The sequence below is a fragment of the Talaromyces amestolkiae genome (assembly GCF_001896365.1).
Source record: "Talaromyces amestolkiae strain CIB chromosome Unknown scaffold1.1, whole genome shotgun sequence".
Taxonomy (NCBI): Eukaryota; Fungi; Ascomycota; class Eurotiomycetes; order Eurotiales; family Trichocomaceae; genus Talaromyces; species Talaromyces amestolkiae.
The window spans coordinates 3,479,187-3,497,175 of NW_024468037.1; the positions used below are offsets into that span (position 1 = coordinate 3,479,187).

The following is a 17,989-nucleotide window of genomic DNA, read 5'->3' on the forward strand; positions in this document are numbered from 1 at the left end:
CCCAGGTTGGGAAGAAGAGAGCAAACATGTTGGTTTTAAGAATAGGTTAATCTCTAAAGCAGTATCGTATGTCTTCAGCATCAACGAGCTTCCTCTTGTTCTTGTACCGGTGCACAATCATAGATATTGATTGCATCGAAATCTGAGCGTGGAAAGAGTTGAATAACTGGTGTCGGCCATTTTCTTGTCTCTGCTGGTGGCAGGGGCTGTCGCGAGCCCCGACCAGATGTTTGTCCTGCTGTTTGTCAGGCTATTCTGTAAGCCCGTTGTCGTATTTCCTGTATGACATGTTGTAGTGCCGGTGCTCCCTTTGAATGCGGATGAGACCAGCCCATCCTAGCGAAGATGGTGAAAAAGGATTGCAGTGGTTACATTCGAAGACGCGAGTGAGTCGGCTGGTAACCTAGTACAGGCTATCCCAAGGTATCTTCTCAAATTTTTCAATGTGCTGACTCAATATCTCATGTGTCGGAGAGGCAAGTATGTGGTGGTCACAGAGCTTTAAGGAAGACGATACCCGCTAAAAATTGTAAAGGCCTTTTGCTGGATAAACAGCTAGACCCGAAGGAAGAGTATTAGATGGTTTGGTCTGGATAATATATAGCTAGCAAAGATGATCACATATTGCGTAGGCTGTAAACTAGGAAAGGATATAAAAGACGTGGTAAAGAAGATAGAGAAACAAAGTCAGACGCATGGTGAGAGGCAAGATAAAAGGCCAGGGAGAAAGCAAATCTCATATTATATGTAGAAAATGGCATGTGACAATTTCAAGTTCTTTGTCGCCTTTCAAGCCCTGAATACATGTACAAACGGTTCTGGCCTGTCGTGTGGCCAGGGTGCAGTTTCCCCGTAAACCGTCGCAAACCCCAACGAATATTCAGCATGGAGTAAAAATAATGAGGTGTGCATTGAGAACTACTCTAAGTTAAGGTTAGTATCACATCTAACAATACTTTGCTCCTTGTACAGCAAGAAGAACTCCGAGTACGACGTCGAAAAGGAGAAAAGAGAATACCCAACAAATCAAGACCCACTCGAAATGGTTACACTAGGTATGCGGCTTTTATATCAGTCAATAGTCGACCTGGAGTTCAGTATTGTAGAACTGGTCATAGGAATTATATAAATCACGCATATCTCAGATGTCCTCGTTATCCCAAGTTTTGAGGTTTTCGAGATAATATTTCCCTCAAGCAAGCCGACTGAGCGAATTGATTGATCAATGGCAGCAGCAGATCGCTCTACGTCATCAGATACTCTGTTTGGAACGTTACATGTACGTTACAGGACATACGTACATACGCGGGGCATACATGCAAATCTTTTGACCATAACAGCGGGGGACGATGCTAATGATCATTATCTATGCCAATTGGCCTCTTTTGAATAGTGTCCAGGTTAGTAGGTAAGCTACGTAAGGAGAGGAGAAGAACGAACTCGGGTATGAGGTCAGACCTGTGGACTATGTAATTAAATATGTAAAAGTGTGGGGGAAAAACCTTCATACTTCGGCAACTTACTGCCAACAACTTGCGAGGGGTAAAACTTTACTACTGGCTGGAGTACTGCTAATTAATCTGTGTGAGATCTTGGGGTCGAAACAATAATATGCCAAGTCGTTTTGATGCGCACACATGACATTATACGTGCGGTAGCTTGATACCAAAGCGTAAGTGTGGGTAGGACGGCCAGGCTCGAGGTATGCATGCATACATTCGTGAACTAGAAGGCACATACTACATATGTAGGGACTGTGAGAAACGAGGACCTTGTAACTATTCCAGTGTTCGATGTATGGCATTGTATGCATACACGATGTACGATACAGTGGCGAGATCCACCGTCAGTGGCGGACGGCCAACCAGTTCACGTACCTAGGCTACTAGACTGCAGGTATTCGATACACTCCTGTCCAGTAGATATAACAAAGCCGAAATGGATTGAGATGATGTGATGGTGTGAATCTGTATCGTGTATGTTTAGCTGGCAGCGGCAGTCCTTGCATACTGATATGTCCACGTTTTGACATGTACAGGGGTTCCTCTTGGCGGTTGTCCGTGTGCTTGATGTCCATGTATTGTTTGGTCAGTCGAGATGAGATATCCATCCAGATCCTCGTTGTCTTTGTAGGGTGTGTTGTTCTTTGTAATGGATGAGTCTAGACGGTATCTGTATTGAACATGCAAAAGCAAAGTACTCGACAGCCTGAAGCTGGACTGAGTATGAGATAATGTGCCACGTGATAGTTGAATTGAACATGAGAACACGATCCATGGTAAACCAGAAACCTGACGATGCGACTCGAAGCATCGTGTGCTCAAGGGGAGGCTCGAGAGAGATGATTGAGTCATTTTGTACCATCTGGTATGAACAATACAGCTAGTCCATGAAAAGAATAGCCGGTATTCTGTACCCATCCACTCAAGTGGCTCAGCTCAGCCCCCTGAGGCATTTTCTATTTTTGCTCCTTTTCTTTCGTACGCTGTGCCACTTGTCCGTGGGTTGATACGAAGGAGATCACTCAAAACTGAGTCGAAGATAGCAATGATAGGTAATATAGATAAGTACAAATTGGCTGTAGATATGGCAGTCCATACAGCGACCTCGATAGCAGACTCGGAGTGTGTCGTATCAGGCCTGGCCCACCTTGACTCATCAATCGTTGTAAGCAGCCCGCCAATCACACAGACTGTCTTGGTCAGCTGCTGGTTACGTTACCGTATGGTACCAGTCCACACGTCAAGGCGCGTCACCCGAGTCACACGACTGCATACAAAATGACCAAGTGGGCCGGTAAGCACGTAATAACGGTAAGATTCGCCGTTGCCGAAATACGTTAGACTTACCCAGCCAAATAGACCCAGGCCCAGACAGGATTCTCGCTTTAAACTACATCACCGTCTGTCCTTATATGCAATTAGATCCTTTTCTTCCACTCTGCCTTCTGCAATACTTCTTCTCACATATCAACACCATTCGTGAACATACTCGCCATCACCCTTTCCATTTCAATTGCGATCTCAAGTCTTCTCAAGTCGGGCCCCCGAACTCACAAAGCTATCCGTATTCGGTACTCGGTCCTTCCGTCCAATAGCAGCTCGCCTTTACTCCGTCGCAGCAGCAGCTATCGTCAAGACAACCCAGGTAAGCCGATATTCCATTAACACATTTAATGACCGTTCAATTGCAATTCCTTTTTCAATGTGACCTGAAAATATTTTACTCCCCCATTTCTCAAGTCAGCTGGTCTCGTTGCTGTGCAAAAGTCGACTCTAGGCGGTGAACATCCTCCTACTGATTGGGCCTCTGATAAGCGTCCGTCGATTTACTTGCATATCATTCTGGCCTCGACAGACCCTTGCAAAGGTTATTCCCAGCAAAAGGAACCAACGCCGTCGAGGGGTAGGGGGCTTGGCCCGTGACCAGAAAATAACTCAAGAACACATTTATTTGAGTTGTTGTCCCTGAAGCATTTGTATTCATTTTTCTTTCCTTTGACGTGCTCTTTTTGTTCCGTGTCATCGTCATCGTCGGCTAGATCCGGTTAAGCGTGGAAAGAGCCAGATTGACTGATACCGGAGTTGCCTCACGCTCAAACTCTTCACTCTAACTATACCTACGGGATTATCTTGGAATTGTTTTCAAGCCATTTGCATTCAATTCATCACCTCTGATTTTGCTATTTTGTGCCCGTTTCATTCGAACTGACGGGAATACGTACAGCCCACCTATTGTCAATTGCGTGCGTCATTGCCCACCACGGCTTCCTACACTTTTTTATAGCATCAACCCACCATGTCTGCTCCGTCAGCTCCGGTGATACCGCCCCGTCCGGCCAGGTCTCCCCGCCCTCTAGGCGCCGATATTCCTTCAATACCTCCTCGTCCGATTAATCGCCGCCTGGATCGCTCCGTATCTCCAGGCAGAGACAGCTATGCACCGTCACCACTGAACGGTCCTCCGGGACTCTCGCGCACAACGTCGAACGACCTCCCAGCTCGCCCTCCTAGCGTGACCATTCCATCTCTTGGCGAGGAGGGTATTGAATATGAGGAGCTGAGCAGCGAACCCGCCGAGACCAGAAACGTAGGCAGTGATTTGAAGCTACATGCCCCCAAGCCATCTTTGCCCACTTCGAGTGCAAAGGCCAGAGTACAAGCCGTTACTCGTACCGATTCGGATCAAGCTGCTGCTGCTGGTTTTGGCAAGTCTTCTTCACCAGCTTTGGAAGAACACGATCAGCGCAGTCGGTCCATACACTCAAAACCCAGTGGTTCGCGTGCCGAGTCCACTGCATCGAGCACTCGCCGTCAATCCATGCAGTTTGAAGAAGAGCATGGAATTCCCGAGATCGGTCAGCGTGTGCCCATGCTTGCCTATGCCGGTGACGTGCAAGCTCCTTCCCCCGCACCTCCCCGAAGCGGATCAGCCTCCGGTCAACGTGTCAGCCGCCATCATCACCGCACTCGTAGTGGTCGCGACGTCTTCCTCCCACCTGGCAGCTACGGTCTTCATGGCCATGGTGTTCACGCCGCCGACAGATTTGAGAAGGCCTGGTATGACAAGCACCCTGACGAGCTAGCTCGTGAAGAGCAGGGTCAGTACGGTCCAGCTATTGCTGAGCGATCTGCCTGGGCACTCAGCAGTGACGATCTCAACCGCTTGGTCAAAAGTTCTGATGCTGATACCAGTGTTGGTAAGTTTGCATTGTTTTCACAACCATCGCAGCGGATTTGGTTTTGCTAACACACTATTTAGGCACATCGCCCGCTTTCGCTGGAACTCCCGCCGAAGAGGTGGGCTACATCGCAACTGATGAGCTCACTCGTCAAGATACTCAACCTGCCGTGGAGTCTCCTCTTCGCCATTCTACATTTGCAACCTCCGAATTGACACGAACCAAGAGCGCAATGTCAACTGCAAGCAGTGATGGTGGCCGAGTTATCCATGTCGATGAGCCATACCATTCTTTACATCACCCTGATGGTTTCGCCCGTACACCAGAGCCACCATCAGTCCAATATTATGATGAGGCCGTCGAGGATGACGAGCCTATTCTTGCAGCCGACGAGTCTCGCCCAGGCTCCGCTTACCTCCATCCTGCTGTATCCCCCAGACGAGCAAGCACAGACTACCATGACCTCGAACGAGTACGAAGCCGAACTCCCAGTGCTCCAAACAGTCGTCCAACAAGTCTGCACGGTGCTCCTGCTGGTCTTACCCGCTGGAGTTCTCGTGGTGAAGAACACGATGATGTACACACACCTCTAGAAGATGTGGAAGAGTATGAACCGCTATTTCCAGAAGACGAGAAATCGAGTAAACCTTTGTCGGCGGCAGAGCGTTTCCAGAAGCGTACCGAACTTTTGAAACACCGTTTCCCCAGTCAAGATATTTGGGAGGATACCCCGGATAGTCTTCAATTACATGCCAGCGTGTCCACTCCAGACTTACCCGAAGACCTATCCAAAACCAAGTTCGAAACCCCAGAAGCAGAAGCACAACGCAAACGTGAAGCAGACCAGATTGATTCGCACAAGGTCGCCTCTCATATATTACACGGCCAAGGCACCCAAGGTCGCCAAGCGAGACCCGACACCGTGAAGCACCGGTTCCCGAGTCGAGATATCTGGGAAGATGCGCCGGAAAGTCACCAACTTATGACAACGATCGAACCTTCCGAAACAGATACAACGAGCCCTGACAAGGCCAAAGCACCGGGTATTCCGTCTCGACCGAGCGTTCCTCCTCGGCCTGCCAAGGTTGTAAAGCCGTTTGATGGCTCCACGGATGAGAAGAAAGCGCCCGTTATTCCAGATCGTCCTAAGCCTCAAATTCCTATTCGCCCTTCTAAGCCAGTTTCTGGTGATGCCGCAGCGCCTCCAGTCAACAGAAACAAACCCGTAATTCCTGCGCGACCCAACGCCGGCAAGATTGCCGGTGTTAAAGCAAACTTCTTATCCGATTTGAATTCTCGACTCCAATTGGGACCTCAAGCACCCAAGCCCGCGCCTGAGAAGAAGGAAGAGGAGGTTCCAGAGGAGAAAGCACCACTTGCTGATGCTCGCAAGGGTCGTGCCCGTGGTCCAGCCAGGAGAAAGCCAGCTGCCAGTTCATCATCAGAAAAAAGACTGCCATCTATTCCAGAAATTCGTATTATGGATGCTTGGAATGTTTGGGAACTTGGCGTTGATGGAAACTTGACAGTCGGGTTGTCCGAGAAGAAGGAACCTATTGTCGAAATCAAGCCTCAAGCTTCAGACGCCGACACCGAGTCGGATCAAACGGCCATGGCTCCTCCTATTGCGAAGAACATGGCTGGTGAAGACGCAGATCCGGTTGTCGTCTCGCCAGAAAAGAGCGTCGAGCCAGAACCCGAAATCCACGAGCCCGCAAAGACTGAAACTGTGGAGCACCACGAGGACGCCCAAACGAGCGAGCACGTGTCACCGAAGCATTCCGTCGACCAACCATCAGAATCAATAGACACGCAAGTCATGTCGATAGATCCCGAGCCAACGACTGATCAGATTATCGAGCAATTGGCCGCTACGGCCGACGGCAAGCACAAATCTGACGGATCAATCGACGCCGAAGAAACGGTTGCTTAATTTATGACCGAAGGTCGTTTAGTATGGCACATGAGAAAACTCCACAAAAAAAGCTTGGAGAGAAACGAAGTATGATTTCTATTCGTGGTGCGGTCGTCGATGTTTATCTTCACGATTATGTTTAATATAGCCCTTGTATCAATTCTTCAGCCGTTCAAGGTTGGAAAAGAAAAAGCTTATCTTGCGACTCTCACGTAATTACCTAGATGTCTGTCTTATATCTGTGTAAACCCATTGTATATGTCCTACACAATGAATAGATCTACATATGTAGGATTAAGATGATGATCCTACATTAATTCTGTCACATTAATCAATCGATTTTTCCTATTTTACTTGTGGTCGGACTCTGTTAGTAATCCATGGATGACATAACCTTCCGGACCCCCATGATACATGCATCTACGAGCTTCAAGCTAAGGTTCAACCTTCTTCCTCCTTGATTCAACTATAATAAAGTTTATGCCTGGGATATATCAAAGCTAAATAAAATGGCAGCTCAACTTCAAGCATTACTGCGCTTCCTCTCGCAAGATGCCAAGGTCCCGCTCGCATCTGCCATGGGCAAGATCAAGGAACTCCAAGAGGCTGGGCTTCAGAAGTATGTCCCCTCCTGTCTAGGTAATCGAAAACCAAACTCTCATTCGTATGACTGATTATCGTATAGTGTCGACGATATATCAAAATCAAATCTGGATAGCTTACAGTCTATATTCAAAGATGGAAAAGTTGCTAAACAAGTCCTCAATGCCGCGAAACGGGTGACCAAAGGCGGTGCCCAAAAGCGAGGCGCGTCGTCCGCTTTGGACGACAAGTCAACATCAACATCACCGAAAAAAGCAAGACGTTCCAATGATCTTGAAGGTGCGCATCGTACACCTTACGAAATAGAGTCTTCTCTTTCCCTTCACCTAGCCTCTGAGCCTGAAGAGACTCTCTCCAGTACCATCCTCAGGACTAATCGCGCACCACTCGTCCTCGCCTTTGCAGTTGCGGTGCTCAAATATACCATGCCAGAACAGCCGATGTCTAGTAGACTCAGTCTCGGCCAAGCAGTTGTCAGCGCGAATAGTAGAAGTAAAGCGATCAGTTTGGGGATCGAGCCTGCCTCTTCTCTTGATAATGGGGATGAGAAGGATCGGAAATTGGAAGAGGGGCAGCCGAAGGTCAGGGTCTTGGGAAGGGAGATTGCAGTGCTGAAGAGGTGGGATTATGATCCGGCTGAAGGTGGGCCTGGGAGGAAATATGAGGAAGGGGACGGTGCTGAGGAGAGGGTAGGCACGGGTCTGCCGCCACTTTGGGGTCTCGATCTTGAAGTTTTAAGGAGGAATGATAGTATTGGGAGTGCTGGTATGACATCGGGCCGCGCTCGGAACCAGACGATGTCGACGCTCCCGGTTCACACGCCGGAATCCGCGAGGTCGTATTTGCTCAAATCTTTTACTCTTTTCAAAGAGAATGATGACGAGAGCTCAACTAAATCGAAAAAGAAAATTGCAGACTCAACCGCTGAGAGGGAGAGATGTCTCGGCCTCTTACTTCAAGCGCTGGATACACTGTTCTCGTCGTGGGCATCAACGCTTTCGGCAGAAGAACTGGATAGACGAGCTTGGAGTTGGTATGTACGCGTACGACCAGAGATACAATCAGGTGTTGCAGGATGGGGAGAGAAAGGCAGTCTGAAGCTCGCTGATATACTATCTTTGAAGCGGTAGTCGCTTCTGACGGCTGGGAATGTATGCTCAAGTGCTATTGCAGTGCTTTGTTCTCTACGTTCATTTCATAAACTCAGTCACTATGTCCACATACATAACACTCCGACATATAATTCGATATTAAATATAGCCCGGAAGAACAAGGTTATTTAGCTTTGCCCTCGACACTATTGTGAGCTTCAAGCATATTCTACGAACCCTCTCCAATTCAATCTCCTTCTCCTTCTTGTTGGAGAAGGTGTTGGGTTGAGGTTGATATCGATGTCATGATCAGCGCCCCATGAAATCACTCCTGAAGATATTGACGAAGATGGGAAAGGCCATGGCGATGTGGGCATTACGTCGGTCTTGAATACAGTTCGTCGGTATTAAAACCACAGAAGTCAAGAAGAACTTACGATAACTGCTGCCATCATAGGTGGAAAAACCGGTCCTAAAGTAGCAGCAACAAGGAATGACCTCTACGCTTTGTGTGGCGACCCAATACACGAAGACTCATGAATAAGGTGGTAACGAAGCAGAAATGTCTCCATATCAGCATCGCGCTGCATTATGATGAACAGTGGAAAGGTTCACAGATTCAAAGCAAAGCACAATAATGAAAAGAGCAATGGATGCGGTGCCGTAAGTATTCATAGCTGCAATGATGGAAAACGATACAGCCGAGAAAATACACAAAAGAGCATGTATCGTGGCTTGAAGTGCTTGAACATCATTAAGAAACTGGCTAGGACATGGTTGAATGCGTACAAGCCTTGAGCGATGGCGAGAAGGCCGGCTAGATTATTGTCAGATCAAAACCTATTCCTGGGTGCTCAGCTGAAATCGGAAAAGGGAGGGGGTTATACAAGCGTCACAAGGCGACTTGCCAGCCTCCTCCGCGAAATTGATAGAATAGCCTGCAATAGTATGGAACAAGGAACTGTATACAGATTGCATTGGTTTGTAGGATGCGTGTCTTGTTATGATTGTAGAAATATCCGGGGCTGAATGACGCGACATACTGGATGCAGGACGAGATGCACGAGTTGGAGAAATGAGAAACATATGATCAATCCTTGGACCGCAGATTAGTTTCAATCTACTTTGTAGGGAGTATCCTATTCGGCACATTTGTGTTTAGATGTTAAAAAGAATGTCTATTTCGATGTGATTCATGATTCGATATTAGGGACACCACAATCTATGTTGGTTACATTTTTGCATTTATTTGACAAAGGGAATGTGTTGCATGTTGGTAATATGACAATGAGTTGGGTTTTTTCATACATGTAGGGAGTACTCCCCAGTACCTAATTGTTAGGCGTACGCAAATCCCCCTATTCCCCATCTACTGCATTCCCTTTCTTATGTTGTCGTACTGAGAAGCTGGGTAGTTGAGCTCATTATCTGCACGTTGGAGTACGCCATTTCCGCCGAGTGCATTGACGAGCTAATAGCAGGTCAGTCGAAATCAGAAAAAGGGACGAAACATCACCTACCGTATGAATCAAGCTGTCCGACCCAGTCTTATCACCACTGCTCTCCCAGAACGCTCCTCCACCAAGACCCTTTGACTTGATATAGCTCGCTTTGGTCTGGACAATGGCAGGAGTATCGTAGCTGACCATATAACGCTGCGCGTGGTCATAAGTCCACGCAGAGACCGACGAGTCCTCATGATACAACGTTCCACCGGGCCGAGGAAGCGCCTTGTAGTCCCAGACCCCATCCTGCCATGAACCTGGCCCGACGCCAGAGTAAGTCGTACCAGGCCCATCCGTGTTTTGGAAGGCCCGTCCGTAGAGGGGTAATCCCAAGTTGATCTTACTTGCAGAAGCACCGTTCCCGGTGTAGTAGGTAATGGCTTGATCGGTGTTGAACGGAGTCGAGTTGGGATATGCTGTTTTTTGGTACACGTTGGCATCCATTCCTGTAACGTTGTCCCACTGAACACATTAGATTTGAGTCAATAAATGAGTGGAAATACTTACACTGCCGCTGTAGTCGTATGCCATGAGATTCCACATGTCCAAGTACTGATTCATAGGAGAGATATGCAATATCTCATAGTGGGATGGCCCTGCAGGTACAGATGCACTAAGCAGGTAGTGATAACCAGGTGTGTGTGCAGCAGAATAGTTGTCCAAGCCCTACTTGTGTCAGCTAGCGCTCGGGAAAGTCAGTCAAGTACTTACAGCACGAAGTTCTTTGAGAAGGGTCACATAATTATCCGCCTCGGTGTAGTTGGATGGATACTATGAAATCAGCCACAATCGATGCATCTTGACACATAGCACTTACCTCCCAATCAATATCAATACCGTCGAACCCAAGATCTTGCACAAATCCAACAGCAGTTCTCACAAAATTGGCACGGTTCGCTTCAGTACCGGTTGCACCTGCAAACCGAGACGACCATGACCAACCACCAATAGACAACAACACTTTCAAGTTTCGGTTTTCTTTCTTCAAGAGGTACAATTGCTTGACACAGCCATAGACATTATGTCCATTGTCGTTCGTTGGATCGCCGGGATATGTTTTTTGAATGTCGGCATACTTGTCGCCGAGGAGGACTTCACCAGTGCTCTCGTCGAGATTGGCAAACGAGTACAGTATGTGTGTCAGATATGGCACCATGTCATGCAAGTCCTGGACATGGAAGTTTCGAGCATAGACTGCCTAGTCGTAGTTAGCAGAGATCATGTATCTGTATACATGTATCATTCACTCACCCAGTCCACATAGTATGCTACAGACCGGTAGTTGCCATCACGCTTTTCAGCATCGTAAGGGGCTGCATTGACGACTAATAAGCCAGAAAAGGCTAGTAGAATTTTTGTGAGTAGCTGCATGGTGAATCAGAGTCAGCTCTAGAAATCCACACTGTCTTTAAATAAAGCCTTTGAGCCAGAAATGTGCTGCAAGAAAGCACATCAAGATGAAGAGTGGAAAAAAGGGAGAAATTTACCTTGGTCTATGGCTGTCATGCACATTTTATAGAAGAATTTAGTGCGGCTTTTAGGCATAATACACTCTTGTTTGACATGTCTATATGTGGCATATGGAACGCCCCGATATTTCTGTTGGTGATGGCACCCGTTTGAGTATCTACACTGATTGGCTTGCCCTAATTGGCAGAAATGCCTGGAGTGAGGCCTTTCACACGACCGGTGGTCTCCCCATGGTCAAGCCATATTAGCGGCTTTTCCCTCGAAGCCTTTGTCGAAAATTCAAACAAGGGTATCAAACAAGACGCCAGATATCTTGCAGGTGAGGGTCAGGATTGGACAGCGCGCAATTCAAGAATATACCATCCGAACTCTGCCGCGAAATTTAGTGCCCCAGCTTCGCCGAAATTGGTATAAATGAAGAACCCGATGACAAACTCCATACTGTAGCCCTAATTACCGGAGATATGGCAGCAAGTCACACAAACAATCTTTGTTTTCCGAATTCGTGATATAGAAATGCCTCGAATTGCACGTATAGTCCTTGTAGCACAATTTCGGAGACTCGCCGTTTGTTTTTGCGGCTTTTTCCATGTGCCTTAGAGGTGTCACCTTGTCATTTCATGCCCCTGATATACGCGCCATAATAGTGTATACCAAAACACCAATGCATTTCGATGTAACGCTTTCGGAAGACATGCTGCTTGCAATTAAAAAGTTCAAGGCAGCAAGCACTCCTGGAAGACGAGAGACTTGTCTGTAATACTAACTGAGTTTCATAAGATTGCTCCGTTGATGGCTCCTAGTCGCTCGTGTAACTATGAGGGAAATGAAACATTACCAATTCTTTGATGAAGCTGCCATATAATCAAAGGAAAAGGAAAAGAAGTTATCCGCTTAATCTAAGTGAGATAAGATGGCAGGAGCCCCTTCCCTTCTTGTACAACACGTGATATACGCCATTTAATTACTGATAAATGCTAAATTACTTTCTCTTCGAACGACCAATCTTCTCATCCGTGATATCCCAATCGTTCAAATATCCCACCCCGAAATTCAAATACGTCGCAAACCCCAACCAGCCCAAGTAAGGCACCAATAGCCAGAAAGAAACATCATCAATCTTGCGATAATTATTCGCCAACGCTAACACACTTCCCCCCACGACTAGAATATCCGCAAGTGCAGTCAAGGGTTTGCGCATTCCGAAAAAGAGGGGCATCCAAATGAGATTGGTGGCTAGTTGGATTGTGTATAGTGTTTGCGAGGTGTACGCTAGTTCGCGGATCGTGGGAGAAGGTGAGGAGAGGCCGGCGATGGTGGCGCGGTAGCTGGCGTAGCCCATGGCGCTGTAGAGCATTGTCCAGACAGGACCGAAGACCCAACCGGGGGGATAGAGAGGGGGTTGGCGAAGGGCTTTGTATATGGACTGAGTGTCGCTGACTGAGAGGATGGAAGAGTCAGTATCTCTCCTTTGGTGACACGTCTGGAATACTCACCAGAAGTTGTCGTGTATCCAACCAGTGCGCCTGCGGTCACTGGAGTGAGGATCGCAGCGACCGGCGAGGTGAAGAATGCGGTGGGCAGGGACAGGTAGTTCCACAGTGAAGCCATTTTGATGTGTTGTGTATTGGTCAACGTAGGTCAAAAGCAAAAGGGAACGAAGGAGAGCTCTGTATAAATAGGCCGAGGAGCTATAATGTGGGGTGACGTCATGACAACCAATCACGGCGGCAGTAACAACCTTAATTAACCCTTATCGAGTTGAAATGGGCCTGGCGATCGCCCGTCAAATCGTGCTGATCAACCTAGAATTATTTGCAGAGATCGACAGTATTCAGAGGTGTATTAGTGATAGTACAGTGCGCGCTCTTCACATTTGAAATTTGGCTTGAGCAACAAATCCGGACGTGGGTGTGCACTTTGATGTATCTGATTGGATTCGTTTCGGTTCTTTATCAAAGATGGTTCTGTATTTTGATCGACATACTGAGCCCTAACCCTTAGGGTCGTATTTGACAAAGATCATCAGCCTTTTCTTGACTAAGATTGATAAAAGCTAGGATCTCTATCTTCAGACAATCGGAACATTTGAAATCACAAAATTTGCATTGGCACCAAGACGCCGACATGTATTTGAACTTGCTGGCCAATGTATCCATTTCAACATGGATAGTAGCTGTAGCCATCGCTCTACTGGCCAACATTGTGAAAAGCCGCTATACCTCACCAATCAGCGAGTATGTTCAGCGCTGCCCCTCTCTGTGCGTCGGACGATAAGCATACTCAATAATTTCTGTAGGAAGCTTCGTTCGTATTGGTAGAAGTCAGTATTTCTCATCCATATGCGGGGCAGTTATTGCTAGGAGATTGACGCTGCTTTTGACCCGGGACCTCATTTGTCTGTGGTTTTGTATGCGGATGCTTCCAAGCTGCCTTGTCTTCAAGCTTGTGGAGGGCAACATCCTAGCTTACATGTACCTAGAGGTGATGAAAGAGCATCGGCTGACAGGCCATTCTAGAATGCAGAATCGTATTGATATTATAGCGTAACTGCAACTGAACTTTCTTGGGCTGTTCCTGCAGCAGGTTTGTCCATTGATGACCATTATTTCACAGAGATGGTGAGCATATTCTCTTCAGATATTTACTTTCTACAGGTTTCTGGTTCTAGTAGACTTTATTGGAGCGTAAATACTTGGGTCTTTCACCGCAACCCGGCTCTATTCGGTCCGGATTGTGACGACTGCAATCCAGAGCGTTGGCTTGATTCAGAGCGCGCACAAAAGACGGACCCTTACCTGTTATACGTAGGTCTTTTTCTAGACAGCTACTTGACACATCGAACCGACGCAAACAGTGGGGAGCAGGCTCCAGACAATGTCCCAGCCGATATTTGGCGCATTTCGAAATTTTAAGGTCACTACAAAATCATTGCGAGACTATGATATTTGGCAGGTCGATCCCAGAAAGCAATGCAGATTTGAGACGCATTTCACTACCGTTCCGTGTGATTGGCCGTGTCGGTTGCAAAGGCGTTGAATGCGTGCAGTTGAATACGTGCATGAAATCGTGTCTTGCTAGCAGATCATACAGTGTATGGAGTGAGCTTATCTACCTCGATTAACCTCAATGATCGATAGGTAGGTATAAGCATGGCTGTCTCAAGTCCTAGCGCCTGTATCGGATTTGAGACATTCACTACAAATCCGGAAACGTGTCGCAGTATCTCCTTAGCCCTAACCCTTAGGGTTAAACACGGCCTTGAGGTTCGATTCCTGATAATCCGCCGAGTTCCGTGGAATAGTGTGTGCATGACTGTTTTGCTGGCTGTTAAGAAAAATTTATTCGTGGGTTAGAAAACCGCCCCATGTCTCATATAACTCAATTGTTCTTGCATTTATGAAGAACCTCAAATAAGCTTGGGAAGCGAATGCCGTTCCCTATCGCGCCGAGCTGAAGCCGTGTCTCGATCGCAGCACTGACCTTTTAGCTCTTTCCTATTTGTCTTAGCCTGGCAGCCTATTAATACCCAAGTGGGCTGTTGCTGGTCGACTAAGACTAGCGCGACATTATTTCTTGATATTTCCTTTTTCCTTGTTGACTTGGACAAGCAGCCATAAGGCGTCAGAACTGTAAGCTTTTGCTGCATCCCCGCGGTGGCTCAGCAAGCACTTAGCATGGGTCAGAAGAATTGTCTCGGAGCAAGACACCCAATCTATTTGTGTCACAGCAAACGTATACCATTACCAGGTATGGAGAAGCCATACGTACTATCGATTATGCGAAGAGTCGCGAGTGGACACTCATGACGTTGAGAGTCTCGGATGTCTTACTCTGTAGGTTTGTCTTTGTGATGTTGATGTTGATGTTTTCCCGGATGCTGGACGTTGAACCATGGGACGGACTCTGACTCTATCCAGTACGTAACAACAAACAGTAATACAGAGGTTGTACAACGCATTTTGTAGCCATTGAGGTCGAAATACGAGAGCAGCAACGAAGATAATTCGTGGGAGCGATCGCAGACTGACGCACGCCGGATGGAGCTGGCTGGTGATTAGCGTATGCGGCGTGTGGGCTGTTTACGAAGCGTCCGATGTTTGGCAACGAGTGGCTGTACGTCTTCCAGTCATTGCAGCGCAGACTCCAGAGTCATCCAGCACGCCAAGTCAACGAACGATCATCATTATAGCATACTCCGTATACCATGAATAATCAAGAGAAATCATCAACTAATAGTGTAAGATCGTCAACTGTTTGTTGTTGAAGAAGAAAAGAAAAGTCTCGGTGGGTCTCACCTCACAGCTCCACCGTAAATCCGGTTCGAGCATCAACATCCATTTACGTACCACCTCAACTTCTTATCTACTATTTATTCTGTTTATTTCCCCTGTAATCATCATCTATCCTCTTCTACTACGTCTGGCTCGACTCTCCACCACATCAACCACGCCGGCCGCCACCCGCGACAAGTCAACATGAGACTCATCTTCGTCTTCTCTCTTCTGGCCGCCAATGTGCTTGCCTTCGAGAGCAACACTGCCAATCTTCCAGATGTTGCGCTGTTGGTGAAACGTCAAGACGGTGGCAGTGGCAATTCCAGCTTCACTTCCGTCGCTGCAGCTACCACAACTGCTGCGGATACCACAACTACTGCAGCTGCTACGTCCATTTCGACTACGTCTGTTGCTCCAACAACTACCGCTGAACCAACATCGGTGGCTCCAACAACTTCATCCACCAGCAGTGCAACTTCAACATCGCTTCCACCTTCTGTTGTGACCACGACCTCGACATCAACCGAGCCGCCTGCCAGCACTTCGTCTAGCTCAACTTCTACCTCATCTACATCTGAGCCCCCCGCAACAACATCAGCAACGACAACTTCAGAGCCTGCTTCGTCATCTACTTCATCATCAACATCAACAACCTCAACTACATCGACTTCCGCCCCCTCAACAACATTCACATCTACAACAAGCAGGCATGCATCGACCACATCATTCTTAACATCCACCTACCAGTCAACCACCACCCTTCCCAACGGCAGCCTCAGCACCGTAACCGCCGTCACCGTCGTCGTCGCCACAGGCGCTGCTGACACGACCGGTACCTCCACGACTAGCGCATCTTCAACCGCTCACTTGCAGACCGGTGGTGCTGCTTCCCCTTCTCGTGGAGTGGCCATGGGCATGTGTGCTATGATTGCTGGAGCGGCTGCTTTTGCCATTTCGTTCTAGCGTTTTCTCGACAGATATTCGGGTGATATCGTCATGATATCGATACTGTTTGCATCTCATCGGCGTTTATGTTACATCTCTGATTTCAGCTCTATGTTTTTCCAGCCAGCGACTGCATCTCGCATTTACAATCCTTACACGAACTCACGTCTTATGACTAATGTCTCTCCTTTATAATGATGATGTGTGATCCGCCAGACGTCGATATTGGCGATCATATAATACCACTCCTTACATACCTACAGTTGATATTTTACATAGACTGCAATAGCGACGGGGAATTGGATTGAATAAGATCCATAACAAATTTTGTGTATAAATTTAATCAAATTTAAACAATTAATCGCGTGAAAAGGATATATATAAGTCGTGTTCCGTCATAAGAGTAGTCAAACGCATGCCTATCAAGAAAATCATCTTGCAGCAGGCTTCGCATTCCCCGGCGGACCCTGCCACCTCTCTTCCTCCGTCCAATACCGCACAATACTCTCCCACCCGGCGACATCCCCATCCCTCAACAACGCCGCTACATCCACATTGAGCGGCGAGTCCGGTCTCGGGTCCGTCAAAAGCTGATGTATTGCCGATAGCGTTGTGGAAAGTGTGTATACGGGACTCCAGTGCTCAGTCGTCAAAAGGGTGAGACATATTTCGCCTGTGGTGAAGCTGATGTTTGGGTGGGAAATGCGCGTTTTGAAGCGAATGGTGGGCGGGGAAAGAGGGTAGTTGGTCGGGATTTCGATGTGGAGTTGCCAGAGGCCACCTTTGTTTCATACAGTCAGCAGTCGGTTTAAGACTCCGTGTCGAGAGGATTGGTGGGTGATTACCTTCATATGGCGTCCCGTTGACGCCCTTTAGCACCGCCTCCCAGTGCAGCAGATCCTCGTCATTGATCGGTCCGAGATGGAGTAAAGCTTCGTTTGGATTGCTAGTATAGTCTTGTAGTTCTTTCAAGAGACGAGTTGTCGTGGATCGTGATGACGCCATGTCGCGAGTCTGACGAGTCCACGAGGATTGTGGAATGCGGGTACGCAGTTGTTGACTCCGAAGTTGAAATATAGAGACAAAGTACGGTCTCAAGGCAAGCGTGTATCTAGCGGCACGAATATATCACAAAGAAAGTACAATGCAATATATACAGAGTGTAAATGAAATATGTAGAGGCTCCTCAAAACAAGATGACTAGAAGAGAAGAAGACAGGCCGAGGTTGGACAACAAGCTCGAGTGGGTCCCCTTCCCCGTGTCGCGCTAATCCCTCCGAAGAAATCACATGCCGTTAATATAGCCCTAATTCAAAATTGCTTAACAAAGTTGTCCTCCCATTCATATTACCTTTATAACTTTTACATCTATATGATCTCATCAGGCACCCTCCTGCTAGCTTTCCGTAGAACAAGCGCGGCACTATTCCTGTGACGTTAGGGTGAGCTCCGTCACATCATAGCGAGCTGTCATCTAATGAAAAAGTTAATACATGTGTGAT

General features: G+C 47.5%; 6 protein-coding genes across 6 annotated transcripts; 3 read left to right on the forward strand and 3 right to left on the reverse strand.

Annotated features, from left to right (window-relative positions):
• Positions 1 to 3,798: 3,798 nt before the first annotated feature.
• Positions 3,799 to 6,614, forward strand: BHQ10_001147 (uncharacterized protein; the record flags this gene model as incomplete). The annotated part of the gene is made up of 2 exons (XM_040873151.1): positions 3,799 to 4,699; positions 4,762 to 6,614. 2 exons carry the CDS (start codon positions 3,799 to 3,801, stop codon positions 6,612 to 6,614), a joined length of 2,754 nt encoding a protein of 917 aa, XP_040729652.1.
• A 491-nt stretch (positions 6,615 to 7,105) lies between these two features.
• On the forward strand, positions 7,106 to 8,329 carry BHQ10_001148 (uncharacterized protein; the record flags this gene model as incomplete). Its single annotated transcript, XM_040873152.1, has 2 exons — positions 7,106 to 7,215; positions 7,282 to 8,329. The coding sequence occupies 2 exons, from the start codon at positions 7,106 to 7,108 to the stop codon at positions 8,327 to 8,329; spliced, it is 1,158 nt and encodes a 385-aa protein (XP_040729653.1).
• Positions 8,330 to 9,659: 1,330 nt separating this feature from the next.
• BHQ10_001149 (uncharacterized protein) lies at positions 9,660 to 11,166 on the reverse strand (the record flags this gene model as incomplete). The annotated part of the gene is made up of 6 exons (XM_040873153.1): positions 9,660 to 9,761; positions 9,811 to 10,257; positions 10,303 to 10,461; positions 10,507 to 10,566; positions 10,613 to 10,993; positions 11,047 to 11,166. 6 exons carry the CDS (start codon positions 11,164 to 11,166, stop codon positions 9,660 to 9,662), a joined length of 1,269 nt encoding a protein of 422 aa, XP_040729654.1.
• A 1,081-nt stretch (positions 11,167 to 12,247) lies between these two features.
• Positions 12,248 to 12,876, reverse strand: BHQ10_001150 (uncharacterized protein; the record flags this gene model as incomplete). The annotated part of the gene is made up of 2 exons (XM_040873155.1): positions 12,248 to 12,705; positions 12,762 to 12,876. 2 exons carry the CDS (start codon positions 12,874 to 12,876, stop codon positions 12,248 to 12,250), a joined length of 573 nt encoding a protein of 190 aa, XP_040729655.1.
• Positions 12,877 to 15,743: 2,867 nt separating this feature from the next.
• BHQ10_001151 (uncharacterized protein) lies at positions 15,744 to 16,505 on the forward strand (the record flags this gene model as incomplete). Its single annotated transcript, XM_040873156.1, has 1 exon — positions 15,744 to 16,505. The coding sequence occupies one exon, from the start codon at positions 15,744 to 15,746 to the stop codon at positions 16,503 to 16,505; it is 762 nt and encodes a 253-aa protein (XP_040729656.1).
• Positions 16,506 to 16,918: 413 nt separating this feature from the next.
• BHQ10_001152 (uncharacterized protein) lies at positions 16,919 to 17,492 on the reverse strand (the record flags this gene model as incomplete). Its single annotated transcript, XM_040873157.1, has 2 exons — positions 16,919 to 17,268; positions 17,333 to 17,492. The coding sequence occupies 2 exons, from the start codon at positions 17,490 to 17,492 to the stop codon at positions 16,919 to 16,921; spliced, it is 510 nt and encodes a 169-aa protein (XP_040729657.1).
• Between the last annotated feature and the right edge of the window lie 497 nt (positions 17,493 to 17,989).